Below are 20,020 nucleotides of genomic sequence, written 5' to 3' on the forward strand. Positions count from 1 at the left end.
ATGAAACTATTGTTGTTGGTCAAAAAATCCAATCTGATTCACTAATGCCCTTGAGGGAAGAAAATTATCATTTTTATCATTCGACCTGGTTTAGATGCAACTCTCTCTACTGATTGACTCTTAATAGCCATCTCTATAGAAGTCACTCAGTTGGATAAAACTGCTGTAGAAAAGATGAAGCAGATTGATTGCAGCGACTCAAGGTACCTCAGTGACAGCTTCTTGAGCACTATTAAAGATAGGCAATATATCCTGACCAACAACACCCACCATCCATGAAAGGAGAGGTGTTTAGATTTTCTTTTGTTACACTATCAAATTATACATAGAACAAACTTGGATTGTCTCATCAAATGTTGGTGCACCAGTACATGCTGCTCAATACAATTAGCTGCATTCAATGATAAAATAATCAATATATTTAATATGAATAACCCTGAATAATAATCAATATTCAGTCAATATTGGTTCATACCTGAAAATGTGTTTTCTATTACACGTCCATTCACAGATGCAACAGCCCCATTCAAACCACAAGTTCTTTTTTGGGGAGTTCGAAGATGGTGATTTTCAGGGATATGAAGATGGTCACCGTGAAGTTTAGCTTTCATTTTTTGGAACATTTTAGCAGGACTCTCACAGACTATTTGCTTGACCAACGTAGATCCAATAGGATTTAAATCAGATTTGACATGACTCTGGCTTACTTTCACACTTGTTGGATCAGAATCTATTATATCACTGATTTCAGGAGGAATTACATGAAACGTTCCCTCATTTTCCAGGGCTGTGGATTGAAGTTGATGAATTACTTGAGGATTTTTCTTAGCTTTTAATGAGATAATAGGGAATGTGTCTGGAGGTTTCAGATTGGTATTCTCCCTTTGGATACTTGTTGAAATACATGGGAGTTTATGTAAGTCTTTTAATGGAGTACCGTTTGGAATCTGATGAAGAGGTACTGATTTCCAGGTTGTTTTCTGTTCTCTGTCCATTTCAGTGTTGTTGAAAATGTTCTTCTTGGATGGAGTAACAGACACCATACTGAAAAAAAATTATTTTCCTTTTCACTTCTACTGTTCTTCACTGGAAATTTATATCTTTTATATGCATCTGTAAATGATCAAAAAACTAACCCTATGTCTCAAAGACTGGATATCCATGCTGAATGAAAAATCTGTTCAGTAAACAAAATAATACTTTTAGTTACGAGCAAAACTGCTTTGCGTGCCCTCAAGTTTCCCCGTCCTCTGACCTCACAGTATCAAAAGCCAGCAATACTTAAAATTATGTAATTAACACAATGCATATTAAAATTATTCAAAATCAAACTCTGCACGCAAGTAGGAATAAGATGTAAATGATTTGAATTTCAACCCATTACAAAGTAGTTAATACAAATCACATTTTTTACTCAGTTAGTAAAAATAAAGTTTAAAAGGTAGCCAATAAGTCCAGGAAGCTAACACTGTCCTTGGAGAGAATCCTGAGGGACAGGATGTACATGTATTTGGAAAGGCAAGCACTAATTAGGGAAAGTCAATATGGCTTTGTGTGTGGGAAATCATGTCTCACAAACTTGGAGTTTTTTGAAGTAGTAACAAAGAGAATTGATGAGGTCAGAGCGGCAGATGTGATATGGATTTCAGTAAGGCATTCGACAAGGTTCCCAATGGGAGACTGGTTAGCAAGGTTAGATCTCTCAGAATACAGGGAGAACTAGCCATTTGGATACAGAACTGGCTCAAAGGTAGAGGACAGAGGTTGGTGGTGGAGGGTTGTTTTTCAGACTGAAGGCCTGTGACCAGTGGAGTGCCACAAGGATTGGTGCTGGGTCCTCTACTTTTTGTCATTTACATAAATGATTTGGATGTGAGCATAAGAGGTCCTAGGGAGTGTTGCTGAAAAAAGAGACCTTGGAGTGCAGGTTCATAAGTCCTTGAAAGTGGAGTCGCAGGTAGATAGGATAGTGAAGAAGGCGTTTGGTATGCTTTTTTTTTTATTAGTCAGAGTATTGAGTACAGTAATTGGGAGGTCATGTTGCGGCTGTGCAGGACATTGGTTAGGCCACTGTTGGAACATTGCATGCAATTCTGGTCTCCTTCCTATCGGAAAGATGTTGTGAAACTTGAAAGGGTCCAGAAAGGATCTACAAGGATGTTGCCAGGGTTGGAGGATTTGACCTATAGGGAGAGGCTGAACAGGCTGAGGCTGTTTTCTCTGGAGCGTCAGAGGTTGAGGGATGACCTTTTAGAGGTTTACAAAATCATGAGGGGCATGGATAGGATAAATAGACAAAGTTTTTTCCCTGGAGTCAGGGAGTCCAGAACTAGAGGGCATAGGTTTAGGGTGAGAGGGGAAAGATTTAAAGAGATCTAAGGGGCAATTTTTTCACACAGAGAGTGGTATGTGTATGGAATGAGCTACCAGAGGAAGTGGTGAAGGCTGGTACAATTGCAATATTTAAAAGGCATTTGGATGGGTATATGAATAGGAAGGGTTTGGAGGGATATGGGCTGGGTGCTGGCAGGTGGGCCTAGATTGGGTTGGGATATCTGGTCGGCATGGACGGGTTGGACCAAAGGGTCTGTTTCTATGCTGTACAACTCTATGACTACTTGTCTGTTATGACTTTCCCATTCTGCCCACTTGTACTAGTAGACACAGACATTATGGAACAGTAAATTTACTTACCACTCTCTCAAAATAATGACATTAGATTCTGCTTAACAGGAACTGATCATTTTCTTTTAAAATTAATTGATATAAATTAACTGTCCCAGCGCCTTCCCCCCACCAAGAAATTATCCTTTGGGAGAAAATACAGTTTCCTGATATTGAAATCTGTTCGGGGATTGAAAGTTTTGTAGTAGTCCCTTCTAATCTTATACTAATTAAACAAATTATTTTCCTTACTTTTGTGTTATCTATATTGCAGGGCTTTGACAGGAATTTGCTGAACTACCTAGTATTAAGTAATACAATGATGAAGTATGACTATATAGCAATGTGGAATCCATTCTTTACAGACCTTCACTACCTTTTTGCCCTTTTATGGATGTTAAGGGCAAGTTTAGCAGTTTGACCATAGGCAATTCAGAATTTCCTTTAAGTCTATCAGGTACTGAACATAGGAATAATACAAGACAATATCACACTATCCAAGTAACACCGGTTCTCCCACTAGCAGATGTGAATGCTGGTTGGAAGACTGAAATGAGGTGACAGAGTACCTTTGGACCTTGATCATTATCAGTAACAGTTTTAACAGCTGGCTCATTAACTCACAGGTGAGATCATTAACATAACACATTTCCTCCATTAAGATCACAGTTTGGATGCTGGATTTTTAAGGATTAATTTAGATTTTCAGAACTGAGTTTTCATCAGACACATACTAAAGTAGCTGATATTCCCGATCATGACACTCAGTTTATTTGCCAACCTTGGCATGGGGCTTCCTGCATGTCAGGATGAAGTTTATGCTGATCTTCCAGTTGTGCCCAATATTTCCCAATAAACTCATGACTGTGTGCTAAAATGTGAAGAACTAGTGCTAATTCAGCAGAAATAAACAGAGGAATGAACATGAGAAATAGGGACAGAAGTAGACTATACAGCCTATCGATCCTGCTCCACCACTCGTTATGATCATGACTGATTTTGGGCATTAACTTCACTTTCCCACCCACTCCAGATATACTTTTTCAATTCATTTGCAGGTTGCAAGTGTTGCACGTCCACACAAAAAAAAAGGGGTTTTGTTGAGACAGATGTCTTGAGGGTTTTCAACAACACTATTTACATGCTATAATATCACAGGTTCTGTGCTAATGTCCCTGTACATTATATACACACAACTAACTGGTTATACACACTATGTTGATTCATGTTGTGTCTTAAAGCACCATCTGTCTGGTCTGTAACTGATGCAGGAACACAACATCTGCAATGTTGTCTGACCAATGCTTTTTAACTGAAAGAATGAAGGACGGCATTTTATACAACAGTCACAAAACAGGACTACTGCATGTCGAACAGCAAAAGATATACAGAGCTAAGTGATTCCATAACCGACCACACTGCAGAATTGCACATCCAGTTGTGAATGGGGTGGACAATTCACTGGAGATGATCAGCATATAATTGCATCTCAACAATGGAGGAGCTCAGTACTGGGTGAAGTCTTCAGCAACAATCTTCTACAAGAAGTGCTAAGTAGGTGATCCATCTTTGGAAGGTTCAGTGTTGACACTTCAATTTAGGTGTGCTGCTCCTGGCATACCCTCCTGCACTCTCCATTGAACCAGGGTTGATCCCCTAACTTGATGGTACTGATTGGGTGAGGACATACCAGGCTATGAGCTTACAGCTTGTGCTAGAGTACAATTCTGCTGCTGTTGTCAGCCCACAGCACCTTGTGGATATCCAGTCTTGAGCTGCTAGATCTGTTCAAAATCTGTCCCATTTAGCGTGGTAATGGTGCCACACAGCATAATGGAGGGCATTCTCAGTGTGAAGGTGGGACTTTGTCTCCACCAGGACTGTGCAGTGGTCACTCTTTTTGATACTGCCATGGACAGATGCACCTGCAGCTGTCAGATTGGTAAAGATGAGGTCAAGTATGTTTTTCCATCATTGGTTCCCTCACAACCTACTGCAGTTTAGCAGCTTATAGAAATCATCATAAAATCTCATTCAGCCCAATAAGTCTACACCTACTCTCCAAAGAGCATTCCACCCAGACCCTACCCTATCCTTTGGCTAATCCACCTAACCTACACATTTCTGGACACTATGGGCAAATTAGCATGACCAATCCACCTAACCGGCACACCTTGGTACCGGATACTGGAGCACAGAGAAACCCATGCAAACACAGGGGGATTGTACGTGTAGACTCTACACAGTTGCCTGCAGTTGGAATTAAACCTGGGTCCCAGGTGCTCTGAGGCAGCAATGCTAACCACTGAGCCACTGCACTGCCAGTAGTGCTGCTGTTGAGCTATTCTTGCTGGTGAACATTGAAATTCTCCACCCAGAGCACACTCAGTGCTTCCTCTGAATGCTGTTCAATGTGGAGTAATACTGATTTATTAGTCAAGCGAGGACAGTACTGTACATCATATTCAGCAGGAGGTTTCCTCGCCCATGTTTAATCAGAGGGCAACTTGCTGCTGACTGTATACTACTGTACTGCCACCTCTGTCGAGTCTGTCCTACTGGAATAATAGGACATATCCAGGGATGCTAATGGTAGCACTGGGACATCGCATGTAAGGTATATTTTGTGAGTATGTCTACGTCAGGTTGTTGCTTGACTAGTCAGTCCATGAGACACTTGCCCCAATTTCGGCATTAACCCCCAGATGTTAGTAAGGAAGGCTTTGCAGGTTCAATAGAACTGTTTTGCTGTTGTTATTTCTGGTGCCTAGGTCAGTGCCAGGTGGTCTGTCCAGTTTCATTTTTCTTTTAGACTTTGTAACAAATGATATAATGAGTGGCTTGCTCGGCCATTTCAGAAGGCAGTTGAGAGTCTACCACTTTGGAGTCACATCTCTGCCAGATCAGGTAAGTTTGGCAGATTTCCTTCCTTAAAAGGACATTAGTGAGCCAGATGGGTTTTTCCGACAATCACCCATGGTTTCACGGTCATCACAAGAGTCTTAATTTTAGATATATTTTATTGAATTCAAATTTCACCATCTGCTGTGGCAGGATTCAAACCCAGGATCCCAAAATATAAGCTAAGTTTCTGCATTTACACTCTAGTGATAATATCACTAGCCTCCCAAATTACTCATTTTTTCTCAAGACAGACTACCTGGTCCATTGTTTCTTGCTTCTTGCATACCCCACTTCCAATTCCTATGAATAAAGGAGCAATATTTGCTACTTTCCAATCTGATAGAACTTTTCCATTATTTAGTCTTCAACGTCTAAAATTAAGCCCACAGACCTAGAGTCTGCCCCCAGCTATGTCTGTTCATCGGTATTCTTTCCATAATGATTGTAACTTGAGTTATTTTCTTCCTTCCAACTCTTGATTTCTAGCTATTTTGTATTCTTCAGTGAAGACGAAAGCAAATATTTGTTTCCTTCATCCACCATTTCCTTTTCTACAAACTCACCGAGGATGTGGATTAGTTTAGTTGGCTCGACAGCCAGCTTGCACGTAAAGTGATGCCAACATGGGTCAAATTCCCTCATCGGCTGAGGTTACAATAAAGGATTCACCTTCTCAACATCGCCTGAGGTATGGCTACCCTCAGTTTAAACCACCAATCATCTTTCACTAAGGAGAGCGTTGCCCCATGGTCTGACAACTTTACCTTACTTATGTTTTTCTTTGTTAAACAGCTGTAGAAATTATTACAATCCATTTTTATATTTCTGGCAAGCTTGTCTTTCATCATTAGATTTCTTCCTCTTGATTAATTTCAATCATTTTCTCTGGCCTTCTTTACAATTAGCCCAATCACTTTGACACAATTATGTGCATTTTCCTCAAGCCTGATGCTTTCCTTAGCTTATTTAATAAATAATAGATGGTAGGTCCTCTCTTGAAGCTTCCTTTCACTAGAAATATATTCATTTTATATGTATTTGTATATATTTATTCTGAATATTCTGAAATACCCCTGCAAATTCAATGTTTGTGTAAAGATTTGTAGCTTAGGTGCCAGTTGTCGTGGTTGTGGGTATGATTGCCGAGCTGGGAAGTTGATTTGCAGACATTTCGTCCCCTGTTTAGGTGATATCTTCAGTGCTTTGGAACCTCCTGTGTCTTCTGGAATTTATTTGGTTCCGTTTCTGTTGCTGTGTTTGTTGTGGCCACTATATTGAGTCTAGGTCAACGTGCTTGTCTGTGGCTGAGTGCCATGCTTTTAGAAATTCTCTGGCTGTCCTCTGTTTAACTGGTCCTCAGCCACAGGTCTCCATCAACAAGCACTTTGACCTAGACCCAATATACCAGCCACTATAACAAACAACCAGAACTGGCAACTGGAAACAGCGGAAACAGAACCAAATAAATTCCAGAAGACACAGTACAGCAGTGCTTCACAGAAGACTCCAAAGCACTGAAGACATCACTTAGACAAGGGATGAAACATCTGTAAATATACCTCCCAGCTCGGTCAACATACCCACAACCACTATCCCTGTAAATATTGGTCACTGTTTCTCTATTGGCCTACCCCTGAGACAAGTCTCCTGGCTCACTTCAGCTTTCATGCCCTCACAGTTGCCCTTATTTTAAGTGCAAAATATTAGTCTTGGTTCTAACATTGTCTTCTTCAGACCACATGTAAAAAAATGAATCATATTTTACTTGCTGATATCTCTATGCACCTTTTACCTGAGCAAATTAATTAATCCTGTCACTTTACACATTATTAAATCTAGTGTAATCTGCTATCTGCTCATTTCCAGGGCATGTATCCTATGAGATGGTCTCAAAAGCCTTATGAGCAGCCAATGTTTCATAGTGGTTATTATGAGGTTGTCTGTGGATCACTCCTATTAGTAACTTCCCCTACTATTCGTCAACTCAACCCAAATCGATTGTGGACCATTCATCTTTAACTATTTCACCAATGACATCTTCTGAATATCATTCACGATCTCCACAACAACTATCAGATCGTGTTTATTGCCTTCATCCTATTTTAATGATCCACTGGTCAAGATTAGCAGAATGTGTATTCAGGAACATTTTAAGGAAATTCCTGACTGTCTGATGGACTAGATTCTACTACATTAAAGAGAACCTGGAGATACAGGAAGTCAAATCTACAAAGAAAATCACCATTGATACTGATATCAAGCTGGTGAATCATTGCCAAATTATTAGATATTGGATTGTGTCATCAGGGATTCCCACCTCGATCTTAACATACTAGTCTGAAAACACCGGATCTCAGAGCTAAGCAGACTCAAGCCCAGTTCGTACTTAAGAGACAACCTGGGAACAAAAAGTGCAGTAAGCTGACCCTCTTGTGGCCCAATGATAGTGGGCCTACTCCTGGACTGAGTCCTGGATTCAAAAATTACCTACTCCAGATGTGCATAATAACATTTCTGAACAATTTAATTAGAAAAGTAGGTTAAATAGAGAAAAGTGAAATTTAATCAGGACAGTGTACATATAAAGAAAGTGTGCTACAAGTTAATTCTAAAAGGAAAATTGTATTTTTCTTTATTATTATTTACCTGTTCATAACATTTAATGAAATTGAGTTGGACTGGTTTCAAGTTTTTCACCATTTAAAGAGAACCCTGATTTACATTTGTATACAATAGAGTAAAGTGGGCGGCACGGTGGCACAGTGGTTAGCACTGCTGCCTCACAGCGCCAGAGACCCGGGTTCAATTCCTGCCACAGGCGACTGACTGTGTGGAGTTTGCACATTCTCCCCGTGTCTGCGTGGGTTTCCTCCGACAGTCCAAAGATCTGCAGGTCAGGTGAATTGGCTATGCTAAATTGCCCGTAGTGTTAGGCAAGGGGTAAATGTAGGGGTATGGGTGGGTTGCGCTTCGGCGGGTCAGTGTGGACTTGTTAGGCCGAAGGGCCTGTTTCCACACTGTAAGTAATCTAATCTAATCTAATCTAACTATCAAAACGGTCTTAATTAACAATAATCACTTGTGCCTAAAAAGTAGATCTTGAAATTATTTTGAATTTTTCAACCTTAAATCTGGTATTATATTAAATTTAAATGGTACTGAAAACAAAATTTGAAAACCTTGTTACATATTCAATATTAACTCATTATGCAGTGCATGAATTAACACTCAAGGAATTAAAACAGGGCCACAGAAGGTCATTTCTCAAAGATGAAAATGTAATCAATGCCTGACAAGTAGATTATAATGGAATTCATAAGGATCTTTAAGTCTACTCTCCATTTAATTGAGATTTTTGCTATTTTGTGTATATGCAAGAAATTTGTTTTGGGAAGTGGTAGGTGAAACCAGAACCTAAGAATCCTAGGTATTTGTAAAAAGCTCAAACAGAATTTTTTTTATGCTGCAGTTGTTGATTTGGAACACAAAAATAAACCACACACAAAAAGAAATAAGGTAGCCAAGCTAAACAATTAATTGCACAATTTATTGGTTCTTACTGATTCACTAAAAAGAGACAGCATCTGATTGTGAAGATGACAGATTTGTGATCTTGATTTATAGATGCAAATTCACAAGTTTGAGGACATTCAGAAGTTTGCTTGACGACAAGCATCATAAGTCATTAATGAATAACTATGTGTTCTAATATATTAATAAAGGCTGCAGTTCCTTGACATAATTACAAATAATAAAGACCAGTCAACCAAACTCAATTCATCCATGTGAAAAAATAATAAAATTGTTATCAAAACACGCAATTGTTTAAAAGATTCCAGAACTTTTGTCTCTGCTACTTTGTCTGCACTATCTCCAGCATTCAAGATACAGTCTGTCCAGAATACGAGCAGGCTTGCTCAATCTGGACCTGTACTATTATTATGTAGTTTAATATTGTGTTGCCTTGCAGCTTGCTTTTCTGCCTTACTTTAAATGGTGTGTCTAAAATATCTAGACCCAAGGCTTTTCTCCAAATTAGACAGCAGTACGTCCTAGTGTAGAATGGAAGCAATCATTTAGCCTCTCTAGCCTGTTCCACATTCAATGAAGTCATGATGGATGTGCGATTCAACAATGTAACCACCTGTGTCCCATATTCCTTAGTATCACTGCTAACAAAAAAAAGTTTAAAATTAATGAAAGATCTAACAAGAATTATTATTTGTAAAAGAGAAAAGCTCAAGGGCTAAGGCTACTTCAGCACAACCTCCTGGATCCCTCTACCTACCTCGCTGGTAGTCACACCCTTCTGTTCCTGACCAAATGTCAGGTACAAAAGTTAAAAATCACAACACCAGGTTTATTTAGAAGCACTAGCTTTCGAAGCACAACTCCTTCATCTGGTGGTTATCATCAGTTACAACCACCTGAAGAAGGAGCAGCGCCCCGAAAGCTAGTGTTTCTAAATAAACCTGGACTATAACCTGGTGTTGTGTACAACCATGAAAACTGTGAGCCAAACAAAAAACACCTCTTCCCCATTGCATTAAATTCCATGAACTATATAATCACTTAGGCTGTGTCCTACTCTGAATGTGATCTCTCCTTCACGACCAGCTAAAACTTATTGGTCACCTTGTTTTATAACTTATGCCAATTTGCTGGCCCCTCCATTGTTTCCGGGTTTTACCAATTAGAAAATACACTGCTCTTTTATTTTCCGGTCTTAAATGGATGATTTTACATTCATTTAACATGCAAAGTCAACTGTCACAGTTTTGCCAGTTTACTTAAATCAACATCCTTTTTGTGAATTGCACGTAATGCTACCTATTTGTGCATCATTGGCAAATTAGCATATGTTGCTTCCTACATCACAAAATAAATATATTGAATAACTCAGGCTATAATACAGACTCTTGCAGGAGATCATTAGCCAATTAGAGCATTATTCCCTCTCTGTTTCTGATGACTTGACCAAATCAGTACTCCCTCTCCAGTGCAACTGTCAACTTCTTGAACAATTATGTTTCAGCCAGCTTCGTAACCATTTCTAATATGATCTCATCCTCTATAACTTGAGGCTTATTCAAGAGGTTTCACATGCAATGCAGGTAGAAACCTTTTGGAAGAAAAGGTGCATCATCACCTTGGATTTATTTCATAATTATCATGGTTTCTCATTTCTTAAGAAAATTAGTTAAGCAGCATTGCTTGAACTCACGTTTCCTGCATTTAATAATAGTCAGGTTTCAAATGTCAGATATAAACTGATTTTGTCACTTCTTGATTATGGTAATTTATTGGCCAACTTTCACTCTGCTGGGATCTCCTCCATATCCACCATCTGTCACATGATGATTGCCAGTACTAAACAAATAACTTTGCCCTGTTAAGATTTAGCCATCTTGCCTTTATTAAGATCATTGAGATTACCTAGCTACGTTTTAGAGTAGGAATGATGTTCATATCTTCCCTTTTGAGTAATGGGAGAAACTAAACATTAAGAATATTTGTTAAATTGCATCCTTCAGGTTCAAGCCAATTAACATTCAAATATATGTCACATCATTTCAAATTGTGGCCATGGTCACAGTACCAAATCAAATTATTACAGTTTCATGGAGCCTCATATTATCTATTTAATATGCTTTCTTGTGAACCAGTGAACACTTGCAACTTTTTTCACTGGAGCATGGGAGGTTGAGAGGTGACATTATAGAGGTTTATACGATCATGAGCGGTACAGATGGGGTTAATGATCGGTGTCTATTCCCTAGGATGGGGGATTTCAAGACTAGGGGGCACATTTTTAAGGTGAAAGGAAAGAGATTTTAAAAAGACATTGAGATAATTTTGTTTTAAACAGAAGGTGGTTTGCCTGTGAAATGAACATCCTGAGGAAGGAATGGATGTGGGCATAACTGTCACGAAATGACAAAAGGAGGGAATGAGAAATTCTATAGCCTTAAAACTTGCTCTTAAACATTTAGACTGAAATGCAATATTGAATTATAGAACACATTTGCTGCACACTAGAAAAGACAGGCAGGGATTGTAAGGCAAGAACATTTGCCTTAACAGCACTGAGTCTGTTCTGTGTAGACATTCACAGCTATTCCCTTGTGAAACTAATAAGTGTGTTTGATTCTGACCTTGAAACAAAACTTGGTATCAATTAACTTCTCTCCCTTAATGTCCTTCACGGTCATCTGTCTAGTTAAGAACATGCAGTGTTTTTGTAAGCTTTTTATATAAAGAAGCCTGTTTGTGACAGGACAGCAAAGCAGCATGCTAAGGCTCTTGAAGAGCTGGTGCCCTACTCTCCTGGGTTATTAGAACCTAGTTAGTTTAGCTTATAGGTATCAGTGTTATGTTGTAACAGTGATGCTATTGGTAAATAAAGGGGATATCTATAATTAAGCTAAACTGTCTGTGAGGGGTTTATGGTCCAGGAACGGGCAGTTGGGACTGGTGTAGTTGACATGGACTGGTTGGACTGAAGCATCTGTTTCCATGCTATATGACTGACTTACTGCAGTATTATGGTAGTCCATTTGCCCTCTATTTTTATTTCATTTGCAAACATACTCAAATAGTCTGACAGCATATTTGTATATTTATCACAGTTGGTTTGGCTAGGATAATGATTTTGATTTCCAACTAGTTAAGACATTTCAGACAAAGTAGGATAACTGATTCATTGGACGTTTCATGATAGACATTAATGAATCAGCTAAAATGTTCTCTTCCACAGTTGCACTGGGAATCACGGCACAGTCAAGCTGTCCATGCTTTATTAGCAATGCAGTTATGAAAGATTAGATTATAAACATTTTAAAGATCCTTGTTTAAAGAGAAAGTGAATTGAATATTTTAGTTCATACTGCAAACAATACACACATTGTAAATCGCTCCAGTCCAGAATGTATAAAACCACCATTTCTGGATTTTGGAATTTGGTGGTAATAGAATGATGTTGCAATGCCTAACCATAAGAGGGAGAACATGAAACACCATCAGTTATAAGCATTGATCTGAAAGATAAAATACGCTAAAACACAAATTTGTAATAAAATATGTTTTACTAATCCAAAAGATGTATTCTGTCATGCTTCTAGCCCCAAACTATATTAAAGCAATTGTGCAAGTTGTTTGTGGCTGCTCAAAAAAACTTCTGGACAACTGGTATTTCTGAACAATCAATTTCAAGACTGGAGAGCTGTGTATCTTACCATTCTAGACTGCAGCCTGATTATTTATTTACCTAATTCAAATAAAACTATCTGTTGATTCAAAACTTGTAACAATTTAGGGAATGTTCATTTAGACTATTAGTTTGTTGGAAATGAATCCAGATGCATTTGGTGCAGTCCAATGCTAAAGTATAATGTTGCATTTTATAATGTAATTCCCAGCTTATAGAAAGGCTACAAAGCACAGGCAGTAATTCAACCCAAGCAAGATTAAAATAGTCTTTCTGGAAACTGGGAACGAAAGCACTGAAAATGCTGTAACGAACAAGTCAAAGTATCTTTGCCTTTTTAGCTTTGTGAATTTCCAAGTTCGGATAAAAGGTCACACAGCTGAAACAACTTTCTCTCTCCACAGCAATTTCTGCAGGTCTACTTTTATCTCTCAGAGGGTATTCCAGCTTGACTCATTTGTCCATTCTTTCCCCATACTTATGCTATGGTTTCCCCTTTAAATGATTATCTAATCCCCTGTTGAAATTACATGCATCTCTACCATCCTCTCAAGCAATTAACTCCACATTATAGACAGATGCTGCAAACATTTTTCTCCTCATCACCTTTGGTTCTTTGTCTGATCACTTTGAAGATGTATTTCTAGAATTCAACTCTTGCATCAATGTCTTGACCTCTCACGATTTTGAATAACTATAAAAATCCCTTAATTGCTGAGGGAATATGAGCTGGTAGGAGTAAAATGAAGAGGATAATATCAAAAGGCAATAATCTTGGATTACTACTCAAAATTACTACGCAAAAGGCTAAATAAAGCGAGTGTTAAATAAGTGGTTTAAAGATTGGCATGAGAGAAATAGGTTACAAATCATTGGGGTCTGGCCCCAGTACTGATTGGCACAATTTTACTGTCAAGTCATATAAATAAGGTGATAGAGTGAACATTAAACTAAATAGTGTGGGCAAAAGATCATATTTAGGATGATGTAGTACATTGAACAGATAAGGCAAGGCAAACGTGAAGTGTAGCAGTAAGGGAAATGATGATTAGAGCACGGCAGGAAGGAATAAAGAATGAAAACCCAAGAGTGAATCAGCAGATAAAGCTTGAGTTTACAAAAACATTTAGTAGACAGAACTAAAGTTTCCATATCTGAAGGCATATGTCATTAATAGGTGATATAGTAGCACACTATTGGTGAAGTACACAAGAAAAAATAACGGGGTATATAAAAAAGGAATTGTGGATATCGGAAATTTGAAACAAAAACAGAAATTGCTGAAGCAGGTCTGGCTAGATCTGGAGCGAGCGAGACAGAGCGAGCGAGAGAGATAACATTTTGAGCCTATTGGTCAATCTTCAGAATGAATGAAAGCTTGTGAATGGATATGGAGATACAAATGGGTGATTTTGATCTGCATATGGATCAGACAAATCATATTTACAAGACTTGTCTCTTAACGTGTTTTTAAAGAGTACTTTCACATCAATTTCTTATCTTCGAGAGCAGACATTACCACACCTGGTAATATGCAATGAGACAGGATTACAGCAATTAATGACAGTGAAAGTGCACCTTGACAGCAGTGATTGTAATATGATCAAATATTTATGTTCAGCTTGAGGGACAGAAGAGTGAATCTAAGAAGTATTTTGAATCAGGACAATTATGAAGCATGTAGACACAAAGTGAAGTGGGAAACTAGAATACAGGGTAGATCATAAGAGATTCCAGAGCATAACATTTAAGGTGATGAGAGTGAATATTCAGAAAAGGTACAGTTCACTTTTGGTTCTTTGTCTAAACACTTTGAATATGTATTTCTAGAGCTTGAGAAAAAATAAACTTCAAGGGATGGATGCATCATCCACAACCATCTAAGGAAGTTAAAGAGTTTGCATTTAAAGAAAAAGGCCATAATGATGAGTGAAAGTCAGAAAACTGGACTCAAACCAAAAAGAATGTCACGGTGGCACAGTGGTTAGCACTGCTGCCTCACAGCGCCAGAGACCCGGGTTCAATTCCCACCTCAGGCGACTGACTGTGTGGAGTTTGCATGTTCTCCCCGTGTCTGCGTGGGTTTCCTCCAGGTGCTCCGGTTTCCTCCCACAATCCAAAAGATGGGCAGGTCAGGTGAATTGGCCATGCTAAATTGCCCGTAGTGTTAGGTAAGGGGTAAATGTAGGGGTATGGGTGGGTTGCGCTTCGGCAGGGCGGTGTGGACTTGTTGGGCCGAAGGGCCTGTTTCCACACTAAGTAATCTAATCTAATCTAAAAAAATGTCAAAGATGACTAAAAAATGAAAGCTAAAACGAAATATAAAAAACAGATAGTAAGTGTTCTCACTGAACAATAAGTTTGCAAATGGAGCACTATGTGGGAAAATGTGAAGTTGTTCATTTTGTAAGGCATAATAACAGAAGAGGATTATTTAAATGGAGAAAAAAGCCAGCTGAAAGCAGTTATAGGCAGAAGCCGAATAGCCTGGGGCTCTTTTATCTTGGAGCATCAGAGGCTGAATGGTTACCTTATGGGAGATTTACAAAATCATGAGGGGCAAGGAAAGAGTGAATAACCAAGGTCTTTTTCCCAGGGTAGGGTAGCCCAAAACTAGAAAACATAGGTTTAAGGTGAGATGGGAAAGATTTAAAAAGGTACCTGAGTCGTAACCTTTTGGTGGGTATATGGAATGAGTGGCCAGAGGGAGTGGTGGAGGCAACATTTAAAAGGCATCTATATGAATAGGAAGGGTTGAGGGATATGAGCCAAATGCTGGCAAATGGAACAGTTTGGAATATACTAGGACTCTAATTATATAGTATTGTCAATAGGTTTGATAAATGCTGAGAGGATGTTTCCCCTGATGAGAAGGTATAGGTCCTGATGAGAAGGTATAGGTCCAGATGACATAGTCTCAGAGAATTTAAGACTGAGATAAGGAAAAATCTTTTCCTCCCTGAATGTTTTTGGAATACCTTGCAGAGCCCTTCTGTATATTTCCCTAAATGCAGTAGAGGCAGGGTCATTGAACACTGGAAGGCAGAGGAGGTACATTTCTGACTATCTTTAACAAAGGAGTAAAATGCTTTTCAAGGTTAGGCTGAAATGTATAGTTGAGGCCACAGTAAGAACATCATGTTCTTGATACTCCTGACTTATTCCCATAACTTTTAAGGACCCTTGACTGCAGGTCCTACCCCAGTTTGCTTTATTAACATGCAACACCTTGTGTTTATCTAACTAAACTGAATCTGGAATGTTGTATAGCGCAGAGCTGTACATTCCAGTTGATCAAGATCTCACTGCATTCCCAGATAACCTGCCCACTATTGCACGAATCTTAGTGTCATCTGCAACCTTACTAACCATAGCTTCTAAATTCTCATCCAAATCATTTTTATGAATCACAAATAACAGTGGATCCAGCACCTATCCCCATGGCTCACTGCTGGTCACAGGCCTCCAGTCTCAAAAAACAATCCTCTACCACCAACCTCTGTCTAAAGGTCAAGCCAATTTTGTATCCAATTAGCTAGCTCTCCTGGACCCTGTGAGGTTTAACCTTACTCCACAGCCTACATGTAGTATCTCAAAGGTGTTGCTAAAGTCCATGTAAACAGCATCTACTGCTCTGCCCTCATCTACTTTCTTGGTCACACTCTCAAAAAAACTCAACCAAATTCATGAAATGTTATTGCCCATACACAAAGCCATGCTGACTATCCCATATGAGTTTTTGCCTCTCCAAATACCTGTAGATCTTATTTGTCAGAATCCCCTCTAACAATTTACCCATCATAGATGTTAGGCTCACTGATGTATAGTTCCCAGGCATTTCCCTGCAGCCTCTCAAAAATGGCATAGTGGCTAATGTTGTTTACATGGACTTTAGCAAAGCCTTTAATGAGGTACTGCACAGTAGGTTGTTGAGTAAGGTTAAATCCCACAGGATCCAAGGACAGCTAGCTAACTGGATACATAATTGGCTTGATGGCAGAAGACAGTTTTTTTTAGACTGGAGGCCTGCGACCAGCAGTGAGCGACAGGGATAGGTGCTGAGTCCACTGTTGTTCGTGATTTATAAAGATGATTTGGATGAGAATTTAGGAGGTATGCTTAATAAGTTTGCAAATAACACTAAGATTGGTGGTATGGTGGACAGTGAAGAAGGTTGTCTGGGAATCCAGCGAGATCTTGATCAACTGGGCCAGTGGGCTGAGGAATGATAGATGGAGTTTAATTTAGATAAATGCAAGGTGCTGCATTTTGATAAAGCAAACCATGGTAGGACCTACGGTCAATGGTCAGGCCCTGGGGAGTGAACTAGAACAAAGAGATTTAGGGGTACAGGTTCATAGCTCCTTGAAAGTGGACTCACAGATAAACAGGGCATTGAAGACAACTTGGCATGCTAGCTTTCATTGGTCAGAACATTGAGTATAGGAGACGAGATATCGTTTTGCAGCTGTACAAGACATTTGGAGTAATCCATGCAGTTCTAGTCGCCTTGCTATAGAAAGGATATTATTAAACAAGAAACAGCACAGAAAAGATTTACTAGGACACTACCTGAACTGGAAGGTTTGTGTTACAAGGGGAGGTTGGATAGGCTGAGACTCTTTTCCCTGGACCACAGGAAGCTGAGGAGTGATCTTATTGAGGTTTATAAAATCATGAGAGGCATAGATAACACTGATGGGGAACTAGAGGACATAGGTTTAAGAGGGGAAGAGACACAAATGGGTCCAGAGATGCAATTCTTTCACACAGAGGTAGTGGTGGAAGTTTAAGAAACATTTAGACAGGTGACATGGATAGGATAGGTATGGAGGGACATGGATCAAGTGCAGGCAAATGGGATTAGTTAAAATTGTGGAAACTGGGTGGCATGGGCAGGCTGGGCCAAAGAGCCTGTTTTCATGTTGCAGACCTCTATGACTCTATTAGAAACATGTCCAGCTCTGCACTATACAACATTCCAGATTCATTAGCCAGACAAAAGAAATACAATTTTCACGTGTCTTAAATGGATGACTCCTTATTCAGATTAAACCCTCTGGTCACAGACTCTTTTAGAGAGGAAATAACCTCTGCACATCTACCACATTAAGTCCCCTAAGAATCTTAAATGTTTCAATAAGACCCCCTCTAATTCTTCTAAACTTTAATGAGTATAAGCTCAACCTACTGAATCTTCCTTCATACTCAATCAACCAGGTGAACCTTCTGTGGACTACTTACATTGCTGGGATAGCTTTCCTTAGATAACAGGACCAAAACTGTTTATGGCATGAGTCAGTCCACAGCCAAAATGCCATGTAGTGTTTTAGTAATACTTAGGACTATGAGACAAAGACGCAAACATAGGCCAGGCGAAAGTGGGTACTGCAGATGCTGGAGATTAGAGTTAAGATTAGAATGGTGCTGGAAAAGCAGAGGTCAGGCAGCATCCGAGGAGCAGGAAAATTGACGTTTTGGGCAAAAGCCCTTCATCAGGAATGAGGCTGGGAGCTTCGGGGGTGGAGAGATAAATGGGAGGGGGTGGGGCCGGGTAGAAGGTAGCCGAGAGTACAATAGGTGGATGGAGGTGGGGGTAATGGTGATAGGTTCGGAGAGGAGGGTGGAGCGGACAGGTAGGAAGGAAGATTGACAGGTGGGAGAGGTCATGAGGAAGGTGTTGAGCTGGAAGGTTGGAATGGAGTAAGGTGGGGTGGGGTGGGAGATGAGGAAACTGGTGAAGTCCATATTGATCCCATGGGGTTGAAGGGTCCTGAGGCGGAAAATGAGGCATTCTTTCTCCAAGCGTCGGATGCTAAGGATAGTGGCGATGGAGGAGATCCAGGACCTGGATGTCCTCAGCAGAGTGGGAGTTGAAATTTTTGGCCACAGGGCGATTGGGTTGATTGGTACGCATGTCCCGGAGATGTTCTCTGAAGTGCGCTGCGAGTAGGTGTCCAGTCTCCCCAGTGTAAACGAGACCGCGTCGGGAGCAACGGATACAATAAATGATACGTGTGGAAGTGCAAATATAGGACATTCAGGTCATCAAATCTGCTACACCATTCAATTCAATCATAGCAGTGACAAACCTCAGCTCAACTCAGCTGTATATTCTCCATAACCCTTAAATGCCTGACTGATTAAAAATGTCCATCTCAGCCTTCAATATAACCCAACATCAACAGGCTTCTGTGGTAAAGAATTCCACAGATTTATAACCCTCAAGAAATTCCTTCCCATCTTCATCTTAAATGTAAAACCCTTTATTCTCAGATTGTGTCCTCTGGTCCTAGACTGTCCCGCAAAGAGAAACAAACCTTTCCATATCTCCCTATCAAGTCCTTGAAGAATCTTGTACATTTCCAGAAGGTCACATTTTTAATAAAGGCAAACAATCCATTTGCTTTCTCTTTAACCCAATGCACTTGAGATTAGCTTTTTGGGATTCATGCACGAGAACACCAAATTCCTCCACTGCAGCTTTTTGTGGTAGTTCCCAAATTAAATATTACTCAACTCCTCCATTCACACTGTCACGGTGCATCACTTCACATTTTTGCATGTCATATTCCATGTCAAGTTTCTGTCCGCTCACTCAACTTGTCTAATTCTCTCTGTAACTGTTACCCTCCTCTTTGTGTCAACTTCAAACTTGGCAGTAATTAATTAATATCATCCAAACATATAGTAAATAACTCTGGACCCAGTACTTATCCCTGCAGTCCTCCAATAGCCTCCTGTATCCCAACAGAAGTTCATTAAAGAAAACATAACACCTACCCCTGCTTTTAATTCAATTAGCTCCTTTCTGAACTATTAACATGCTTCTGAGAGTGTAATTCAACATGATACCCCGGCTGTGGTGAAATTAACGCTTTCTTTTATTATCCTATGACCGTACGAGCTACACGTCAACAAAATATTGTTCAAGGATCCATGCTGAGGCACAGTTAATGCCAGTCTTTCATTAAGTAGATAAACAGGGGGCTGAATGAACACAGCAAGCCAGGCAGCATCAGGAGGTGGAGAAGTCAACAGTTGGATATAACCCTTCTTCGGGAATGGAAGAGGCGATAGGGGAGCTGCAGATAAAGAGGGGGTAGAGATGGGAAGGGTTATGGTCAGGTGAGGAGTGAAATGGTGAGGTAGTAATAGGAATATGGGTGGTGGGTACAACAGGTTGATTGATGGGAGGGTATCTGGTTGGTATGTAGAAGGAAGGGCCGGTAGGAGGAATAGAAG

General features: G+C 39.7%; 2 protein-coding genes across 6 annotated transcripts in view; one reads left to right on the top strand and one right to left on the bottom strand.

Moving 5' to 3' along the window:
• Window positions 1-20,020, top strand: part of LOC122553497 (uncharacterized) — a 113,756-nt gene that overhangs the window by 61,490 nt on the left and 32,246 nt on the right. The window lies entirely within an intron of this gene.
• Window positions 1-20,020, bottom strand: part of mis18bp1 (MIS18 binding protein 1) — an 85,201-nt gene that overhangs the window by 57,609 nt on the left and 7,572 nt on the right. For 2 of the 4 annotated variants that reach the window (XM_087989738.1, XM_087989737.1), the window contains exon 2: window positions 476-1,177. In XM_087989738.1, the coding sequence (XP_087845864.1) occupies window positions 476-1,043 (568 nt within the window). In that variant the 5' untranslated portion in view covers window positions 1,044-1,177. The remainder of the gene's footprint in view (window positions 1-475; window positions 1,178-20,020) is intronic. The other 2 variants (XM_087989735.1, XM_087989736.1) reach the window with 2 other exon arrangements.

Source organism: Chiloscyllium plagiosum, unplaced genomic scaffold (genome assembly GCF_037043375.1).
Source record: "Chiloscyllium plagiosum isolate Xiang-an unplaced genomic scaffold, Cpla_swu_hap1 HiC_scaffold_8, whole genome shotgun sequence".
NCBI lineage: Eukaryota > Metazoa > Chordata > Chondrichthyes > Orectolobiformes > Hemiscylliidae > Chiloscyllium > Chiloscyllium plagiosum.